The sequence below is a fragment of the Sapajus apella genome, unplaced genomic scaffold (genome assembly GCF_009761245.1).
Source record: "Sapajus apella isolate SASKATOON/1434 unplaced genomic scaffold, GSC_monkey_1.0 scaffold37, whole genome shotgun sequence".
NCBI classification, from domain to species: Eukaryota; Metazoa; Chordata; class Mammalia; order Primates; family Cebidae; genus Sapajus; species Sapajus apella.
This window is the reverse complement of record NW_022436977.1, coordinates 16,023,547-16,044,728: the sequence shown is the minus strand read 5'-3', so window position 1 is coordinate 16,044,728 and position 21,182 is coordinate 16,023,547. Positions and strand designations below refer to the sequence as shown.

General features: G+C 37.8%; 1 protein-coding gene across 6 annotated transcripts in view; it reads left to right on the top strand.

Moving 5' to 3' along the window:
• GALK2 (galactokinase 2) overlaps positions 1-21,182 on the top strand; it is a 108,916-nt gene that overhangs the window by 9,681 nt on the left and 78,053 nt on the right. For 4 of the 6 annotated variants that reach the window (XM_032297808.1, XM_032297809.1, XM_032297812.1 and 1 more), the window contains exons 2-3: positions 8,399-8,487; positions 14,069-14,192. In XM_032297808.1, the coding sequence (XP_032153699.1) occupies positions 8,399-8,487; positions 14,069-14,192 (213 nt within the window). The remainder of the gene's footprint in view (positions 1-8,398; positions 8,488-14,068; positions 14,193-21,182) is intronic. The other 2 variants (XM_032297810.1, XM_032297811.1) reach the window with 1 other exon arrangement.

Here is a 21,182-nt window from a genome sequence, read left to right as displayed (position 1 = left end):
TCTTTTGCCCAGGCTGGAGTGTAGTGGCACCATCTCTGCTCACTGCAACCTCTGCCACTCTGCCTCAGCCTCCCAAGTAGCTGGGATTACAGGTGTGCACCACCATGCCCAGCTAATTTTTGTATTTTTAGTACATACCAGGTTTCACTATGTTGGCTAGGCTGGTCTCGAACTCATGACCTCATGATCTGCCCGCCTCCACCTCCCAAAGTGCTAGGATTACAGGTGTGAGCCACAGCACCCAGCCTATTTCTTGTTATTTTTGGAAACTCTTTTTATATGTTTGTATTTGTATATGTATATGTATTTTTAATAGAAACCATTTATTCTATATATTATAAATGTTTCTAGTTTAACTTCATGATATCTTTTGTTGTGTAGATATTTTATAACTTTTTTTTTTTTTTTTTTTTTTTGAGACAGTGTCTCGCACTGTTGCTGAGGCTGGAGGGCAATGGTATGATCTTGGCTCACTGCAACCTCTGCTTCCCGGGTTCCGATGATTCTCCTGCCTCAGCCTCCCAAGTAGCTGCGATTACAGGTGCACACCACCATACCCAGCTAATTTTTTGTATTTTCCTAATAGAGATGGGTTTTACTATGTTGGCCAGACTGGTCTCAAACTCCTGACCTCGTGATCCGCTTGCCTTGGCCTTTCAAAGTGCTAGGATTACAGGTGTGAGCCACTGTGCCCAGCTGACATTTTACAATTTATGCAGTGTAGTTGTTGAATAATAATGATGATAGCATCTTTGTCTTCATCGTTATTTTAATGTGGCATTCAAATGACCACCAGGATGGCTAGATAGTAGAAGGGAGAGCTTTATTGGCAGTATCAGTTTGCAGATCAGGAAGAGAGAGTCTCCAGTGTTGACTGAAGGTGCTCTACCTTTGAGTAGGGAAGGAGAAGTTTGGGTTTTATCTCCCACAGAGTCTGTATTATACAATAGAGTCATACATATTCGGCAGGTTTTAGGGAAAAGCTATACATATTTATGAGAGGAGCCAAGCACATGTGCAGGGGTAAGCATGTATGTAACATACATCCCATGTTCACTTGGTGGCAGGTTTTATCATGAAAATGAGGTGGAATTTGGCTCTTTACTTCAAAAGGTAAGCTATAGGGCACAAAGACAATTAGTGCACAGCCTCTATAGGTTGGCTGAAACTGAAGGTCTGCAGTTGTTTATCAGAAAAGAATGTAAGGTTGGTCCTGTGTCCAATCAGAATTGTATTTCTATAGCCATTCCTCAAATTTTGAGGAATGGATTGTAAGTCAGAGTTAGGAAGTGCCCAATAGCTCCTATTGCTAGGGGGCTTAGTAAGAGTGTGGTTTTACTTGTAGCCATGAGAATTTAGGAAGTTGTCATGCCTCAAGCTGTAACTTTTGTTACCTTAACTTTATGATCCCCCTTACCTTAACTTTATGATAAAGGGGCATGACATTAGTTTCTCAGATCACAAATGTTTTGTGATCAAATAGGATGTTTGCTGTTTCTGGTAAACATCCTTTATTATATTAAGGACATGCCCTTTTCTAGTATGTAAGAAAAGAAAAATAGCTTAGAGTCATCTGAGCTATGTGAGATATGCTAAATTTTATCAGGCCCAGAGAGATGTGAATATGGCACTTCAGTCACATCCCTCCCACTCTTTGCACCCATGCCAGAGGACAATCATTTAAAGCCATTTTGTTCCTGACTAGCTGCTTCCCCTATTATCTTCATATTCCTGTAATCTGTGATACAAAGAACAACTTACGGCCAATCAATAGGTTATGCTATTTTAATATAAATTCTTAATAAACAACTTAGGAACTTCCCTATTTTTCCCTTGAAAAACCACTAGTAACTACTGCTAATCAGAGCGTACATTCAGGTTAACTAGAATCTACGCTCCCAAGTTTGCAGTCTTCAAACTTGGCCCAGATAAACTCTGTGTTAAGTTTACCTTACTTTTTTTTGTCTTAGATCAACGCATGACAGATATTTAAAAATTTTTATATTTTATTTTAAAAAATTTGAGGAATGGCTATAGAAATACATATATATATATATATATGTTTCTAATTTGCATTTTTTGAGAGGATCATGAAGTCATAGAATTTTCCTCTTTTTATTCTGTTAGCATAGTGCATTTAATCAACAGACTTCTGCTGTTGATTACCTTCATATTCCTGGAATGAACTCTGCTTGATCACATGGGTTATTTTAGGTAATTACTGCATTCAGTTTACCAACATTTTATTTAGAGGTTTTCTATCTATTTTCACAAGTAAGATTAGTTCATAGTTTGCTTTTGAGGGCCATTCTTGTCAAGTTTAAGCATCTGGGTTAGACTATCCTCCTAAAATCAGATGGGAAGCTTTCCATAGTGTCTGTTATTTAGAACCATTTATAAACAGAGATGACCACTTTTTTCCTTTGAGGTCCAACTAACTTCATAACACTTTTTGGGCTTCATTTCTGACAACTTTTCTATTTCTTTATTTTTAACCTCTTCTGTTAATTTTAGAAATTTGTATTTTTTTTTCCTAGAAAAATCACCCATCTGGATTAAAAAATTTTTAAATCTTTTTAAAATTTATGTCTGCCTATTATTTCTAGTATTGATTTTGTTTAATGACACTCAAAGTTGTTTTCTATATTTTTTAAAGAACCACCTTGTAATTTTTTGATCCAATTTGCTATTTTTCCCTAGTTCATTTATCTTTTGTTTCTTCTAATTTCTTTAATTACTTTTTGCTAGGTTCTTGTGTTATATGCATACTTTATGTATTTTCATTATTTCTTTTCTTTTTTTTTAAAGTACCTATTATACCACACAATATGTTTTAAACACTGCCATGTAACTCCCTAATCAGATAAAGCAAAGACAAAAATGTTTCTTATTAGAAACTTATAGTCTTCAAAGATTACACTTTAAGTTTCATAATTTGACAAAGAATTCATGAAACAATCTACAGACTAGTTTTAACAGACAAATAACACTTGTAAGCAGACATGAGTATCCTAAATTGTTTTTTAGGTATCAATTTTATAAACATTACTTACATTAGTGGTAACGGTGGAGCTGGAGTGTATTGTACCTTTTCCAAACTGCACAGTGAGAATCACCAGGAGTGTGGTGTAACTTATGACCCTTTCCAAGGTCACGGATCTTTTGGCCTGCAGATGTCAGCCCATGCATCTCCCTTTGCTTATGGACTGGTTTGGTGATCCACTGGGAGTCAGGATTTTTTCTGACACCTGTATGGAATGGATGAATGAGGATAACCTCAAAAATTTTGTATATTGAATCTTCACCAAACTAAAAACTCAGGACTCTTATCTGGACACAGCGACTCACACCTGTAATCCCAGCACTTTGGGAGGCCAAGGTGGGCAGATCACTTGAGGACAGGAGTTCAAGATCAGCCTGGCCAATATGGTGAAACCCCATGTCTACTAAACATACAAAAATTAGCCAGGCGTGGTGGTGCCTGCCTATAATCCCAGCTGCTCCGCAGGTTGAGGCATGAGAATTGCTTGAACCTGGGAGGCAGAGGTTGCAGTGAGTGGAGATTGTACCACTGCAGTCCATGCTGGGCAGCAGAGCAAGACTCTGTCTCAAAAAAAAAAAATGTATACACATAGAAATAAAAAAAAGTCTAAAAATGTATGTATATATGTATAAATAAAAATGTATGTACATGTATGTGTGCACGCACACACACGCATGCACACACACACACACACACACACACAAATTCAGGACTCTTAGAATCCCACAGTGGCATCCAGCTTTCTCCTCTGCAATGGACTTTGAGCATACTTATCTGGTTAAGACTACGATGCACAGACAGGCTTGCCATAAGCTGCACCCTTAGGAAGTGGGCATTTTCAGCCACCACGGTGCACATGAATCCTATATATAATGTAACTTTGCCTGGCCTTGTAGCCCAGTCAGCACACTTTATTGGGCTGGGTGAGGTATGGAGCTCCGTGGTAGAGCAGAGAGCTGGCAGTACTTGCTGGCAGGGACTCTCAGAAGCAAGTGCATGATATCAGACTGCTTCTTCCTCCATAGCTCCTGGATGTACTTATATGAAGCTATCTTGACTTACCTGATGGCTGCTGCCAGACAGAAAGGAAAGAGCCTTTCTCCCCCATTATTTATTTTCTTATATGAATAGAAGGCTAGAAAATGTTCTGAGTGCCATTATGGTTTTATCTTATGGGTTTTGATGTGCAGGCCCTTCATTATTATTTTCAACATAGCTATAGTTTTGACCTTAATTTCCACTTTCTTTCAGCTTCTTGCTCATTAATTTGCTCTTAAATTCTTTTCATTCATCTATTCAATGCATCTACTATTTTTATTTTCACCACATAACCTTGTTTTCTAAGAGCTCTAATACAATTTTAGTTTTATTTTTATGTTTATTTTTTGATCTTGGAGAAATTTATTGTGATGAAAGGAACAAAACAGAGATTCAAATTTATCCTCCTGTCCCAATGGTAATTACCATACTTTGAAATTCCATCTCTAACATATATTAAATTCTCAAATATAACAGAAATAATAGTAATAACTAATAATTATTGTATACTTATAAAATCCTCAAAAAAACCTTTGCAGTAAGTACTAGTATTAGTTTCAGTTTGTAGATGAGGAAAGTGAGACATAGAGCCACTCATACAAATGAACATAAAATTCATGTTATAACCAATTATTCTTAAATTAGCATTAAAAAATAATATTGTCTGGAGAACACAAGCACAGACAGGATGGGGGACTTACCCAAGATCACAATGGAAGACTGAAAACACATGTCATATCTCCTGAAATTTTAATTCATTCATTTCTGCAGTAAGCCACGTGGTCTGGCATCAGTCCTTTTAGTAAAGCCCATTTCATTCATGACAGTCATAATTTCTTCTCAAGTTCTGTTATTAATACTGCTTTTCTTTTCTTTCTTTTTCTTTTCTTTTTTTTTTTTTTTTGAGACGGAGTTTCACTCATGTTACCCAGGCTGGAGTGCAATGGCGCGATCTTGGCTCACCGCAACCTCCGTCTCCTGGGTTCAGGCAATTCTCCTGCCTCAGCCTCCTGAGTAGCTGGGATTACAGGCACGCACCACCATGCCCAGCTAATTTTTTGTATTTTTAGTAGAGACGGGGTTTCACCATGTTGACCAGGATGGTCTCGATCTCTTGACCTCGTGATCCACCCGCCTCGGCCTCCCAAAGTGCTGGGATTACAGGCTTGAGCCACCGCGCCCGGCTTCTTTTTCTTTTTTAAGATTTTAATTTAAAAGAGCATTCAGAGCACTAGAGTCAGCAATTTGTGCTGTAATACTTTGGCCAATTCCCCCTTTAATAATATGATTGTTGTAGGAGCTCTTATTTTCATATTGAAATGCTCATTGTATTCTTTTTGGGGGCATACTTTCAGTGACTGCATTAAAACCCAAGGTCTTGTTGGTAGCTCAACTAGAGGTAAAATAAAGCTGCTTCCCCCAATTACAGCCATACCATTCATTATTAGAAGATTAGGGATGAAGTTTAGGAAAACACTGTACACTTCAGTTCTTTCTGTTCTTAGAGAAAATGCTTTCCTTGTTTTATAGCCTCCATGCATTTGAATTTCAAAGGTAGGAATGTTGTATAGTAAGCCTCTTGGTGATGAAGCAGTTATAAGCCTTCCCAAGGAAGTCTAGGGAAATGACAATGTTTTATAACTCAAAATCATTTAATTAAGACACATTTTAGGAGATGCATTCTAACTCCACTGTTAGCACTTCATGTTATTTGTATTTGCAGTCCTTACAAAAACAAATTAATAAGGTTCAAGTTCAGGAGAACCTGAATTTCATCTGTATATGATTTTCACAGACAGAAACATTAACCCCTATTAAAGCTAGAAGAATTATCTAAGCAAGAAAGGTGGGAGTTATACTTACCACTCTCTTTACCACATTTAATTGTACCAATTCCTTTGGATTTGACATTTTAAATATCACCTAATCTCACCCTTCTCTACCTATAGCTTTAAAGTACTTTCAGCATTTCTCTCGATATATTACAATGAACTGCTATTAGATGTCTTTGTTTCTACAATCCAAATTCCACACACTTCCCAGTTTGCTTTTTCAATTGCAAAATTGATGATTTACTTCATTTTTAAACGTCTGTTCACATCCATTGCCTGTATGTTAAAAGCCAGGTTCCTCAATATGGCATAGTAAGGCCCTTTAAGATCTGAGGCTTGATATCTTCCCACCTCCTCCCCTCTGTTTTTAGAACCCTAATTGTAGTTTTCTGAATGCAGTATGCTTAGGCCTTTTCATGCCAATTGCTTAGAATGCTTCAACCTACCCCATTTGTCTGACATCATCCTTTAAAATTTACTTTAAACATTACTTCTTTGGGGATCTTTGTTTAACGTACCTTCCCTCTTTTTGATTTATCTTACTGCTCATATTCTCTCATAGCAGGGACTAAATGGTGTTTCTCTGTGATCCCAAAGGATGAGTGTAGTAGTGTGATTTCGGTTCACTGCAACCTCTGCCTCCCGGGTTCAAGCCACTCTCCTGCCTTAGCCTCCCGAGTAGCTGGGGTTATGGGTGCATGCTACAACACCTGGCTAATTTTTTGTATTTTTAGTAGAGATGGAGTTTCACTGTGTTAGCTAGGATGGTCTCGTCCTCCTAACTTCGTGATCCACCCACCTTGGCCTCCCAAAGTGCTGGGATTACAAGTATGATATATTGGCACTCTTTATTAAAAACTTAACTTTGTGGGCCAGGTGCGGTGGCTCATGCCTATAATCCCAACACTTTGGGAGGCCGAGATGGGCAGATCACGAGGTCAGGAGTTCGAGACCAAACTGGGCAATATGGTGAAACCCCGTCTCTACTAAAAATACAAAAACTAGCCGGGCATGGTGGCATGTGCCTGTAGTCCTAGCTACTCAGGAGGCTGAGGCAGAAGAATCACTTGAACCTGGGAGGCGAAGGTTGCAGACGGCCTTGTAGCAGAAACTAAGAGGTTCACAGAGATAGGTGGAATGCAAAGAGTACTAAGCAGAGAGAAGTTATAAAGGTGTCTTCAGAGCAACAAGAGAATGAGGCAGGAAGAGAACCAAATAAACTGATATAAACAGTTTCTGATGACTAATTCCCAGGAGATGAGCTTGAATAACTTCCAAAAATATTCAACATATTTTTCTATTATTATATTAAATTTTCTTGAGTTTTTTGGGGTGTGGGTCTCTGTTTCTTAACTAATTAATTTCCTGAATATATCAGGCTTTAATAAATGTTTATCATCCTGGTGTTATTACCCAGATGCAATATGATGTGGGCCTACAAATAATGAGGGCTATTCACAGAATTGACTTGGGATAATTTGAGAGTATCAAGCTAATAAATCTATTACAAGAATTTTGGATCTAGAAGAGACTTATGAGGAACATCTAGTTCAAATTCTCAAATTTTGGAGAAGAGAGGCCAAGAGAAAATGATTTGCCAAACTTTGACATTGAATTAGAGGTCTCAGAATTAGCACTGTGGTTTCCTGATAGCCAGTCTAGTTTTCATTTGACTACATGTTCTGAGTTAGACAGTATAACCTCCCAGATTCATATCTACTTGAAACTGAAGAATGTGATCTTATTTGGACTAGCATCTTCGCAAATGTAATCATTTAGGATGAGGCCACACTCAATTAGAGTGGACTTTAATCCAATATGACTGGTGTCTTTACAAGAAGGAAAAACACAAGAAGGAAAAATAGGGAGAATGCCATGTGATGACACGGCAGAGATTAGAGTGATGAAGTTGTGAGCCAAGGAACACCAAGGATTGCTGAAATGAGAAGGTAGAAAGAGGCAGGGAAGAAAGGATTCTCCTCTACAGCTTTTAGAGGTACTACTGACCTCTGAGTTTAGATTTCCTGCTGCAGAATTGTGATTATAAGTCTCTGTTGTGTTAAGTCATCCAGTTTATAGTATTTTGTTATGGTGACCTTAGGAAACCAAATATACTGCCACATGCTACACCTTTTAGTATAAAGAGATTCTTTCCTGAATGTCACCAAAAGAGTACACAAAAATTACATTCTTCAAACAGGAAGGAAATAGCTTTTTCTGTTGGGTATATAAATCTTAACTTTTAAATTCTTCAATGTGCTTAGCTATACTTTTGTGCTATTTAGAAATTACAGTATTGTTCATCTTCGAATTTTAAAGGAAGTATGTCACTAGGAAATTTGCTTTTAATATTTTAAGGAATAATAGTGGCAGACATATGGAGTGTGTGTGTGTGTGTGTGTGTGTGTGTGTGTGTGTATGTGTGTATGTATCTTATGGATTTTCTGTTATATGATATTCTGAAATACTGTTTTTTAATTTTCAGATTACTGAAGCTAAAGGAGATGTTTAACTCCAAGTTTGGATCTATTCCCAAGTTTTATGTTAGAGCACCAGGAAGAGTCAACCTAATAGGTATTTCAAAAGTTCCTTCTCTTAATTTTTTTCTTCTTCCTTTGGTAAGATCTAAATTTTTTAAAATATTTTTTTCTTAATTTTTCCAAAAATAGAATATTTTACATATATCTACTACTAATAAGATGTGCCTCTGCATAAGGAACACACTTTACTTTCATCTTTCCCAATCCATGTTATTAGTATTGTTCATTTGTTTTTTAAATGTATACATTTGTTGAAACCAAGTTGTTAATATTATTTTCATGGAAAATGAAAATATTTTTCTAGGCCAGAGGTTAAAATTCTACACTGTTGGTAAGTAGTTTTGATGGTTTTATATTTACTCATTGGTGTAGGGCTGCGGAGGCCCCTCAGGGTCATGGGGTGTCCCTTATGCTGTGTTGAGGTGCAGGATCCAAGAGGTAAAGAGACAGGACACTGAAGAACTAGTGAAAAACATCTGGACTCAGGGAGCCATACCACCTGTGAGCAGAGATCAGTGGTGGCCTCAAATGCCCAAGAGCATCTGTATTTATTAGGTACAAGCAGGGGGCAGGGTTGTGAGTGAGGTCATCATCTATATGCTTAGTAATAGGGTATAGATAATCACGTGAGTTACAAGTGAGGGGACCACCCCATTATGTCACCTGGGCAGAGAGGTGGGCCGTGCACATCAGGGTGCTGTGCCCTGCGCAGTAGTAGAGGGTTGTGACAGAAAAGGGGTCCACCCCCATTAGGTCACCAAGGCAAGGAGGTGGGCTGTGTGCAACAGGTGTTGTGTGCAACACTTCTTATCTAGGGGCTGGAGACTTCAAAGGATTTCTAATAGAAGGATACTGTAAGCTTAATGCAGTGGAAGCTGACAGACTTGTGCTCTTCTCAAGATATTTATGGGAGGATGATTTGAGCAAGCACAGAAGCAAGAAAAGACTGACAGGGTGTACAGCGGCAGTGACTGGTCACACCAGAGGGGTTCTTCTCTCCCGGTTACTTCCAGGATCTCAGGCCTGAGGCCTACTTTCCACAGGAACTGCATGTAAGGTACTACAAATCCTTTATCAGGAGGAGAGGCACTTGCTCCAAGCCTGCCATACAGTGTATGCCCTTTCAGACAGGGACGCCACTGCCTGGATCTTTGGTTCTCGTCCTGGTCTGGCTGTTTTCCCAAATACTGCTTCTGTTATGTGACTACTCTAGACATTCCCCCTACTACAAACTACTATATGGTTATATAGAAGGATCATATAAATCAGCACTAAATGTGTCAGTACAGCTCCGACTACAATACCTATATGATTATATAGAACTAAGTATGCTAGATATATGTAAGCAGTAAGTTACATTTCAAGCACTAATTCTATAAACTAATACATGATTATATATGAAGGATTATATAAAGGAAACAGCTGAGCAATAACACTCTAAACTAAGATATTCTTCAGGTACTAGTTGTGCCTGGGGTCTGGACAGTTCTCCTTCCTTGGTGCCCATGGTGGGTGTTACCCACACATTGGGTTAGAGGAGCACAGGGAAACCTTACAATTTCTTGCTACTAAAAGTGTGCTCCAGATTTTCCAGGTCTTCTAGATGAATTTATCTTTCATTTTGTTTATCCTGTGAAGTACTTTGAATTTTACTACCTTTTAGTGATAAATAACTCAGCCTTAAAACATTTTGCTTACTATCATTTTATCAATGTCCATATATAATACTTGACATAGTTGTACTTAGACTACATACCATTTTAATCTTAGTTTTTCCTTTAATATGTCATGAATATTTCCATGTATCTGTTTCCATTTTCTGCTGCTATAACAGAGTTCCACAGATGAGGTAACTTATAAACAATAGAAGTTTATTTGGCTCATGATTATGGAGGTGGACAAGTTCAAGATCATGGTACTGGTATCTGGTAAGGGCCTTCTTAATGAGTTATTCTATGGTGGAACGGCAGAAGGGCCAGAGAGCATGCAAGAATAGAAAGGAAGTCAGGAAGGGGTCCAGTTTCTGCTTTCTGCACATGGCTAGCCAGTTTTCCCAACACCATTTATTAAACAGGAATCCTTTCAACATTGCTTGTTTTTGTGAGGTTTGTCAAAGATCAGATGGTTGTCCCTTCCTGACACCTTACAGTAAAATTAACTCCATTAAAGACTTAAACATAAGACCTAACACCATAAAAACCCTAGAAGAAAATGTAGGCAAAACCATTCAGGACACAGGCATAGGCAACGACTTCATGACTAAAACACCGAAAGCATTGTGAACAAAAGCCAAAATAGACAAATGGGACCTAATTAAACTCCAGAGCTTCTGTACAGCAAAAGAAAAAATCATTAGAGTGAACCAGCAACCAACAGAATGGGAAAAAATTTTTAATCATTAGAGTGAACCAGCAACCAACAGAATGGGAAAAAATTTTTATCATTAGAGTGAACCAGCAACCAACAGAATGGGAAAAAATTTTTGCAATCTACCCATCCGACAAAGGGCTAATATCCAGAACCTACAAAGAACTAAAATAGATTTACAAGAAAAAACCAAACCCATTCAAAAGTGGGTGATGGATATGAACAGACACTTTTCAAAAGAGGACATCGATGAGGCCAACAAACACATGAAAAAATGCTCATCATCACTAGTCATTAGAGAAATGCAAATCAAAACTACACTGAGATGCCATCTCACGCCAGTTAGAATGACAATCATTAAAAAATCTGGAGACAACAGATGCTGGAGAGGATGCGGAGAAATAGGAACACTTTTACACTGTTGGTGGGAGTGTAAATTAGTTCAACCATTGTGGAAGACAGTGTGGCGATTCCTCAAGGACCTAGAAATAGAAATTCCATTTGACTCAGCAATTCCATTACTGGGTCTATATCCAAAGGATTATAAATTGTTCTATTATAAGGACACATGCACACGAATGTTCATTGCAGCACTGTTTACAATAGCAAAGACCTGGAACCAACCCAAATGCCCATCGATGATAGAGTGGACAGGGAAAATGTGGCACATATACACCATGGAATATTATGCAGCCATCAAAAACGATGAGTTTGTGTCCTTTGTAGGGACATGGATGAACCTGGAAACCATCATTCTCAGCAAACTGACACAAGAACAGAAAATCAAACACTGCATGTTCTCACTCATAGGTGGGTGTTGAACAATGAGAACACATGGACACAGGGAGGGGAGCATCACATGCTGAGGTCTGTGAACGGGGGAACAAGAGGAGGGACAGCGGAGGGGTGGGGAGTTGGGAAGGGATAACAAGGGGAGAAATGCCAGATATAGGTGATGGGGAGGAAGGCAGCAAACCACATTGCCATGTATGTACCTATGCAACAATCCTGCATGTTCTTCACATGTACCCCAAAACCTAAAACTCAATAAAATAAAATTAAAAAAAAATAGGAAGTGCACTGAATTTCATCCTTTGATCAGGAACCCACTCCTGAGATAACTAACTCACTCTGGAGATAATGGCATTAATATGTTCCTGAGGGCAGAGCTCTCATGATCTAATCACCTCTTAAAAGTTCCAACTCTTAATATTGTCACAATGGCAATTACATTTCATTATGAGTTTTGGAGAACATTCAAACCATAGCACTATGGTTCTGTATAGTGCTCATAATTATTATAATGACATCATGATAGCTTACTAAATTAATATTATATAATTTATTTGACAACTTTCTCTCATTGTAACTTAAGCTCTTTCCAGGTTTTGTTTTTACTATTATATCAGGTAGATTCATAAAAGGGACACTTTAGGTTCATTTTATCATTACTGATGAGTATTGCTTTTTTGGTTTATTTGTTTTCAAGGATAGAAATCAGAAGTAGTAGAATAGAGGATGTACTCTCTTTCATAAGATTTAGTAAGTTGCTCATTTTCCACAAAAAAAATATTGAACTTACAAGTACAGACTTATAAAGGTCCCGAACTTAATGATGGTTCAATTTATGATTTTTTTACTTTTTTTTTTGAGATGGAAATTTGCTTTGTGATGAGGCTGGAGTGCAGTGACATGATTTTGGTTCACTGCAGCCTCTGCCTCCTAGGTTCAAGCGGTTCTCCTGCCTTGGCCTCCCAAGTAGCCAGGACTATAGGCATACACTATCACACCTGATTCATTTTTGTAGTTTTAGTAGAGACAGGGTCTCATCATGTTAGCTGGACTGGCCTCAAACTCTTGACCTCAAGAGATCCACCTGCCTTGGCCTCCCAAAGTGCTGAGTTTACAGGCATGAGCCATTGCACCTGGCCTCTAGCTACAACCTTGTATCTGTTAACTGACCTCTCCCTACCTGTCGTCCCTACATGTTATCCTTCCTGGTCTCTAGTAACCACTATTTTACTTTCTATTTTTATGAGATAAACTTTTTTAGCTTCCACATTGGAGTGAGAACATGAGGTATGTGTCTTTCTGTGCTTGATTTATTTCACTTAACATAATGTCTTCTAAGCTTAACATAATGTCCTCCATGTTGCTATGAATAATACGATTTCACTCTTTTAGGTGGGTGGCTGAATAGTATTCCATTGTGCTTATATACCCCATTTTAAAAATCCATTCTCATGCCTGTAATCCCAGTATTTTTGGAGGCCGAGGAAGGTGGATTACAAGGTCAAGGGATTGAGACCATCCTGGCCAACATGGTGAAACCCTGTCTCTACTAAAAGTACAAGAATTATCTGGGCATGGTGGCACATGCATGTAATCCCACCTACTCCAGAGGCTGAGGCAGGAGAATCACTTGAACCTGGGAGGCAGAGGTTGCAGTGAGCCAAGATCACACCATTACACTCCAGCTGGGTAACAAAAGCAAAACTCCACTTCAAGAAAAAAAAAATCCATTCATCTGTTGATGGACATTTCTGTTGAATCCATATCTTGACTATTATGAATAGTGCTGCAATAAACAAGAGGGCCAGATATCTCTTTGACATACTGATGTCCTTTTCACTGTATATATATCTAGTAATGGGATTGCTGGATCATATGGTAGTTCTATTTTTAGTTTTTTGAGGAGGCTTTGTACTGTTTTCCATAATGGCAGGATCAGTTGGAACTCAGGTTCCTTCTGCTGAGATTGAGAATTCTGTGTTGCCCACGGCTGATCTAAATGCCCTCTCCTTGGGTGCTAGTATAATTCTGCTCTGTTTTGTGTTTTGCTGTAACACGGCAGCACTGAGTTCCAGTTCAAAGAACCACACTCCCTTCACTCTCCCTCCCCCAAACAGCTTCTCTCTTCACGCTGGGAGGGATCCTGTAGGCAATGCAGGACTGTCTTTCCTGTCCTCTTCAATTCCTCTATCCCTGATGTTATGTTAAAACCAGGTACTATGATTGTTCACCTGAATTTTCTGGGTTTTTATGAAGGTATTTCTTGCATAGATAGTTGTTCAGTTTGGTGTAAGATCATGGAAGGGTTATATTTGGCCATCTTGCACTGTTTCTCTTTATTTTTATTTACTGTTAAAACCTGGCTCCTGGTCAGTTTTTTTCCTGTATGTAAAATTTCTTGAGGATCTTTTGTTTCATATATTAGCAATGATTTTAAAAGCTTTCTCTTTTTCTAGGAGAGCATATAGATTACTGTGGATATTCTGTTCTTCCTATGGCTGTAGAACAAGATTTGCTAATAGCTGTAGAACCTGTGGAAACATACACTCTCCAACTGGCCAATACAAATCCGTTGTATCCGTGAGTATTTAAAATTGCTAATGTGTTTGTATATATGGTGCTGTTTTTACCCAAATGAACTATTTAGAAGACATTAAATTTATAAAAACAATTTATTGATATTTTGTACCTGATATTAAAAAATTTCTAAGGCCATGATTTATTGTTTGTTCATATTGTTCATTTGTCCATTCATTTAAGGAATATTTACCAAAGACATATCATGTCCTAGACATAGTCGTAGATATCAGGTGATACAAAGATAAAAATAACTCTGTCCTTGCCCAATAGGTACTTATCATCTATTGATCTAATTATCTCCAGCAAAGTCACGTCTGTTGTTTTCCTATGTTACTGTGGTAGCTTCTAAGTATCTTGTCATAGCATCTTACTGTGCTGCATTGTTATTATCTGTTTATTTACCTGTGTCACCCAGTAGACTGTAAACTCTGACTTCAGGCACTGTTGTCTCTCTTCTCCAATGCATTAGCATATAAAATAGAGTCTGGTGCCTAAAAGAGGTAAGTATGCTTATCTAGTATATATGCTTTATCAAGTTAATAAAGTCTTTTTTAAAAAAATTGTTAGTTTGCTAAGATTAAGTATACTAATGGATATTGAGTTTAATTAAATGTCTATTTAGTATTGAAGATCCATTAAAAAAATATGGTGAATTAGTCTGATGAATTTTCTAATGTTGAGCCCTTTCGTGTTTCTGGGATAAACTCTACTTGCTTCTAATATATTATAATGGATTTGACTTGCTCATTACAGAGAAAGATTTTGGCTTATATTTGGTGTATTATATGCTTGGCTTGTTGTTCATTGGTTAGTTTATCTGCAGTAACATTCATTTATTCAGAAAATGTTTTTGATAAGGCTGTATACCAGCTTGTGCAAGATGGAGAAGTTTTTTACTTTTATATGGAACTTATTGTAGAATATCTATTTTACTTTTCATTTTGCATGTTTGATAGTATATCTTGTGTGCACTTTGGACCCTTGAAAAGCTCATATTATCTCAAACATATTTTCATGTAATTGTTTATGAACATTTAAAAATCAGTACATAATATTTTGTCATATTGGTTTAGTCAAATTTAATTAATTCCAACAATAATGAATATGTGGTTTCAGTTTCATTTTTCACAAAATCAGATCCTGAGACAGACCTGGATGAAGGTAGTTTATTTGAGAAATGGTCCCAAGAGCAGTAGGAAAGAACATGAAGAATGAGTTAGGCAATTAGAAGTGAATTATCCAGATATATAGTCCCTTCTATGGGCAAGAGGCTTGATTCTATTAGGACTCCTAGGAAGCATGCAGTATACATCCCTAAATTGTCCATTTGTTCTAGCATTCATTGTGTAGATATACCTTAATTTGTTTATCTACTTACCAGTGATGGACATTTAGATCATTCCCAGTTTTTGCCTGTAGGAATAATGCTGCTATGAATATTTATATACAAATGTATATGTGGACATATGTTTCATTTCTGTTGGGTAAACACCCAGGAATGGAGTGTCTGGCTTGCAAATAATTAATTAATTTATTTATTTATTGAGAAAGAATCTCACCCTATTGCTCAGGCTGGAGTGCCATGGGGTGATCTTGGCACACCTCAACCTGTGCCTCCTGGTTCAATAGATTCTCCCACTTCAGCCTCCTGAGTAGCTGGGACTACAGGCACATGCCATCAAACCTGGCTAATTTTTGTATTTTTTGGTAGAGATGGAATTTCACCATGTTGACCAGGCTGGTCTTGAACTACTGACCTCAAGTGATCTACCTGTGTCAGCCTCCCAAAGCACTGGGATTACAGGTTTCAGCCACTGCTTCCGTCTTGGTTTGCCTTTGATATGGTTTGACTGTGTCCCCACCCAAATCTCATCTTGAATTGTAACTCCCACAATTCCCATGTTTCCTGAAAGGAACCTGGTGGGAGATAATTGAATCATGGGGGTGGGTCTTTCTCATGCTGTTCTCATGATAATGAATAAGTCTCATGAGATCTGATAGTTTTAAAAATGGGAGTTTCCTTGAATAAGCTCTCTTTTTGCCTGCCACCATCCATGTAAGATGTGACCTGCTCCTCCTTGCCTTCTGTCATGACTGTGAGGCTTCCCCAGCCATGTGAAATTGTAAATCCATTAAACCTCTTTCTCAGTCTCAGGTATGTCTTTATTAGCAGCATGAAAACGGACTAATACAGCCTTTTAAAGAAATTTTCTGGTTGGGCATGGTGGCTTATGCCTGTAATCCCAGCATCTGGGAGGCCAAGGTGGGTGGATCACTTGAGCCTGGTAGTTCAAGACCAGCTTGGGCAGCATGGTGAAAACTCATCCCTACTAAAAATACAAAAAAATTAGTTGGGCATGATGGCATGCACCTGTAATCCTAGCTACTCAGGAGGCTGAGGCAGGAGAATCACTTAAACCTGAGAGGTGGAGGTTGCAGTAAGCTGAGATTGTGCCACTGTACTCTAGCCAGGATGACAGAGCGAGACTCCATCTCAAAAAAAAAAAAAAAAGAAAAAAGAAAAAAGAAATTTTCTGTCTGCCAAAGTTGTATAATTTTACATTCTCATCAGTGGTGTTACTAACATGTCTCAAAATTTTAGCTATTCTCATAAATGTGTAGTAATGTATTTTGAGTTTTTAAATTTCTGATGTTGAACATCTTTTCATCTATTTATTTGCTACCTAGGTGTATTTTTTGTTGAAGGGTCTTTTCAAATCATTTTCCTATTTTTGAGTTTCTTATATATTAAAGATACAAATGTGGTTTTTTTGTTTGTTGTTTTCAGTTTTTTTTTTTTTTTTTTTTTTTAGACAAGTCTTGCTCTATCATTTCTGTGTTGGTACATTATAGGGCCTCTCTTCTAGCTATTTTGAAATATACAGTACATGGTTGTTAATTATAGTCACTCTACTCTGCTGTAGATCATTAGAACTTATTTCTTGTATCTAACTGTATGTTTTTACCTATTTACCAACATCTTTTTATTCTTTATTCACTGACTCTTCCCCACCTCTATTATCTATCATTCTACCCTGTTCCTTCATGAGATCAGTTTTCTCGGTTCTCACGTATGACTGAGAATATCCGATATTTGTTTTTCTGTATCTGGCTTATTCCATCCACATTGCTGCAAATGACATGGTTTTATTCTTTTTTGTTGCCTAATAGTATACCATTGTGTATACATACCACGTTTTCTTTATTAATTTATCTGTTAATGGACACTTAGGTTTATTCCCTATCTTTGCTATTGTGAATGGTACTGGAATAAACATGGAGTTCAGGCATCCATCCCCTTGATATACTGATTTCTTTTCCTTTAAATAAATACTCAGCATTAAAGTTGCTAGATAATATGGTAGTTGTGTTTTTCGTGTTCTGAGAAATCTCCCTACTGTTTTCTGTAATGGCTGCACTAATTTACATTCCCACCAACAATGTCCAAGTGTTCCCTTTATTTCTGCATCCTTGCCAGCATCTGTTATCTTTTGTCTTATTACTAATTGCCATTCTAACTTGGATAAGATGATGTCTCACTGTGGTTTTGATTTCTATTTTGCTGATGATTTGTGATAGTAAGCATTTTTTCATATATCTGTTTGCCATTTCTATGTGTGTCTTTGGAAAAATGTCTCTTCATGTTATTTGTCCACTTTTAAATGGGATTATTATTAGTTTTTACTGTCAAGTGTTTTGAGTACCTTGTATATTCTAGATTTTAGTTCCTTGTTGAATGAATAGTTTGCAAATATTTTCTCCCATTCCACAGGTTGTCTCCCCACTCTGTTGATTGCTTCCTAGTTCGGCAGAAGCTTTTTAGTTTAAAATAGTTTTATTTATCTATTTTTTTTCTGTACTTTTGAGATCCTAGCCATAGAATCTTCGGCTATGTCTACCTAGTAGTTTTATACTTGCAGGTGTTATGTTTAAGTCTTTAATTCAACTTGGATTGAATTTTGTATATGATGAGAAATAGGGGTTCAATTCATTCTTCTGCATATGTTTATTGAGTTTTTCCAGCACCAGTTATTCAAGAGGGTGTTCTTTCCTGAATGTATTTTCTTAACACCTTTGTTGAAAATGAGTTTGCTGTAAATACATAGATGTATTTCTGGGTTCTCTCTTCTGTTCCATTAGTCTTTGTGTGTATTTTGATACCAATATCTTGCTGTTTTGGTTTCTATAGCTTTGTAATATATTTTGAAGTCAGATAGTGTGATGCCTCTTGCTTTGTTCTTTTTGCTCAGGAGTGCTTTGGCTATTTGGGCTCTTTTCTTGGGTTTTATACATATTTTAGGACTTTTTTTTTTGTGAAAATGACAATAGTATTTTCATTGGCATTGCATTGAGTCTGTAGATTGCTTTGGGTACCATGTTCATTTTAACAATATTAATTTTTCTAATCCATGAACATGGGATGTCTTTTAATTTGTTTGTGTCCTCTTCAATTTCTTTCATTAGTGTTTTCTAGTTTTCCTTAGTGATCTTTCATCTCCTTGGTTAAATTTATTCTTAGGGTTTTTTTTTGGAAGCTATTATAACCAGGATTTCTGGCTTAATTTCTTTCTCAGCTAGTTCATTATTGGTGTATTGAAATGCTGCTAATTTTTTTATGTTTTTTTTTTTTATACTGCAGCTTTACTAAATTTATTTAAGGGTTTTTTTTTTTGTGGAGTCTTTAGGTTTTTCTGGATGTAAGATCATGTCACCTGTGAAATGGGACAATTTGACTTCCTCCTTTTCAGCTTGGATCCTTCTGTTTTTTATTCTTGCCTGATTGCTCTCACTAAGATTTCTAGTATTATGTTGACTAGGAGTAGTGATATTGGATATCTTTGTTGGGTTCCAGGTTTTAAAGGAAATGCTTTAACTTTTCTTTATCTGATATGATGTTAGCTGTGGGTTTGTCATATGAGACCTTTATTGCATTGTGGTATGTTTCTTCTATGCCTGATAATTGAGAGTTTTTATTGTGAAGCAATGTTGAATTTTATTACATGCTTTCTCTCTGTCTATTGAGATGATTATATGGTTTTTGTCCTTTATTCTATTGATGTGATGTGTCACATTTAGTGATTTGTGTTTCTTGAACAATCCTTGCATTTCTGGGATAAATTCCACTTGATCATTGTGTTTTATCTGTTTCATGTGCTGTTGGATTCAGTATGCTGCTATTTTGTTGAAGATTTTTACATATAAGTTAATAGGGATCTTGGCCTGCAGTTTTGGTTTTTGTTTTGGTTTTAGTATCAGAGTGATACTTGCCTTTTGGGACTAGGTTAATTCCCTTCTCTTCAATTTACTGGAATTGTCTGAAGAGGATTGATGTTTGTTGGAAGTAACTAACCCATTTTTTATTTTACAGGCTCATAGGCAGAAGGGACTTGCCTTGTCTCAGATGAGACTTTGGACTATGGACTTTTGGGTTAATGCTGGAATGAGTTAAGACTTTGAGGACTGTTGAGAAGGGATGACTGAATTTTGGAATGTGAGGACATGAGACTTGGGAGGGGCCAGGGACAGAATAATATGATTTGGATTTGTGTCCCGCCCAAATCTCATGTCAAATTGTAATCCCTAGTGTTGGAAGTGGGGCCTGATGGAAGGTGACTGGATCACAGAAGTGGATTTCTCCCTTTGGTACTCTTCTTGTGATACAGTTTTCACCTGACTTATAAAAAGTGGGTACCTCCTCCCAGCCCTCTTCCTCCTGCACCACTCATGTAAGACATGCCTGCTTCTCCTTTGCCTTCCACCATGTTTGTAAGTTGCCTGAGGCCTCCCCAGCCATGCTTCTTGTACATCCTGTACAGAATCATGAGCCAACTGTACCTCTTATTTATAAATTGCCCAGTCTCAAGTATTTCTTTTTAGGAGTATCAAAATGGACTAATACAAACTGAAAAGTTTCAGCTCCCACAGAATTATAAGTATAGCCTAAGTCTGTCAAAAAAAAAAAACCCTGCTTTTTGATTAGTTATTGATCTTTGCTCTTCCCAGCATCCCCTGTCTCAACATTCTGCCTTGCCTTTTCCTGAGGTTCAAAACTAGGCACTCATTTTCTCACCAATTCTCAACCCTGAATTGCATTACTCCTTTGCTTTCTCTACCCTAACTTTCATGTTGTATAATTCTGAAAAAAGAATCCTGCAAATGAGCAGACATGGCCCATTATCACATTAATACTTTACACTTACATATTTTATTCATTTACTTGTTCTTCAAAGAAACATCTGCCCAGTACCTACCCTGTGTGTGTTTGTACCTGGGGTATACCATTTAAACTGGCAGGAGGATCTGCCTGGAGAGTAGGTAGAGAAAGTACTGAGCCTATGTGGAATGGAGGTTTGGCACACATGGCAGCTGCAGAATACAGCCATAGGTGCCCATCCCCCAGGGCTCCCCTTTTTCCTCTGAGTAACTCTAATTCCAGTTGACCACTGGGTCAAGAAAGCAGGGCTCACTTTCCAGTGGGAATGTGGCATGTCTGTTCTGCAGGTATTCTTGCCCACCAGCCCCTCCCAAGACCTCTGCCCGGCTGCTCTAACAGGAGCAAATGTACAGTGCAGCCTCCACCGCCCAGTATGGGTGCTTTATCAAAAGGCCAACCTGAGTACTTTCTCAGAGGTCTAGAAGCACTTTGAATCCCCGAGCACAGTTGGTGCTATGCCAAAGGCGGCCAAAAGATGGAGCACTGTGGGCCAGTCCCAACGGCCCAGGGCTGCAGCATGCAGCTTGGGAATCTTCAGCCAAGATTTGTGGCCAGTGCTTGAGCAGGGAAGGATCCCACACTCTCAGAAGACAGAGAAAAGAGAGACACACAGGCTTGTGAGCCAGCACCAGAGAAGCAGTCCCTTTACAGTAGCAGTTCCCAACCTTTTTAGCATATGAACCAGATTTGTAGAAGAGAATTTTTCCATGGATGATGTATGTTGGGGAGGAGGGGATGGTTTCAGGTTGAAACTGTTCTACCTCACATCATCAGCC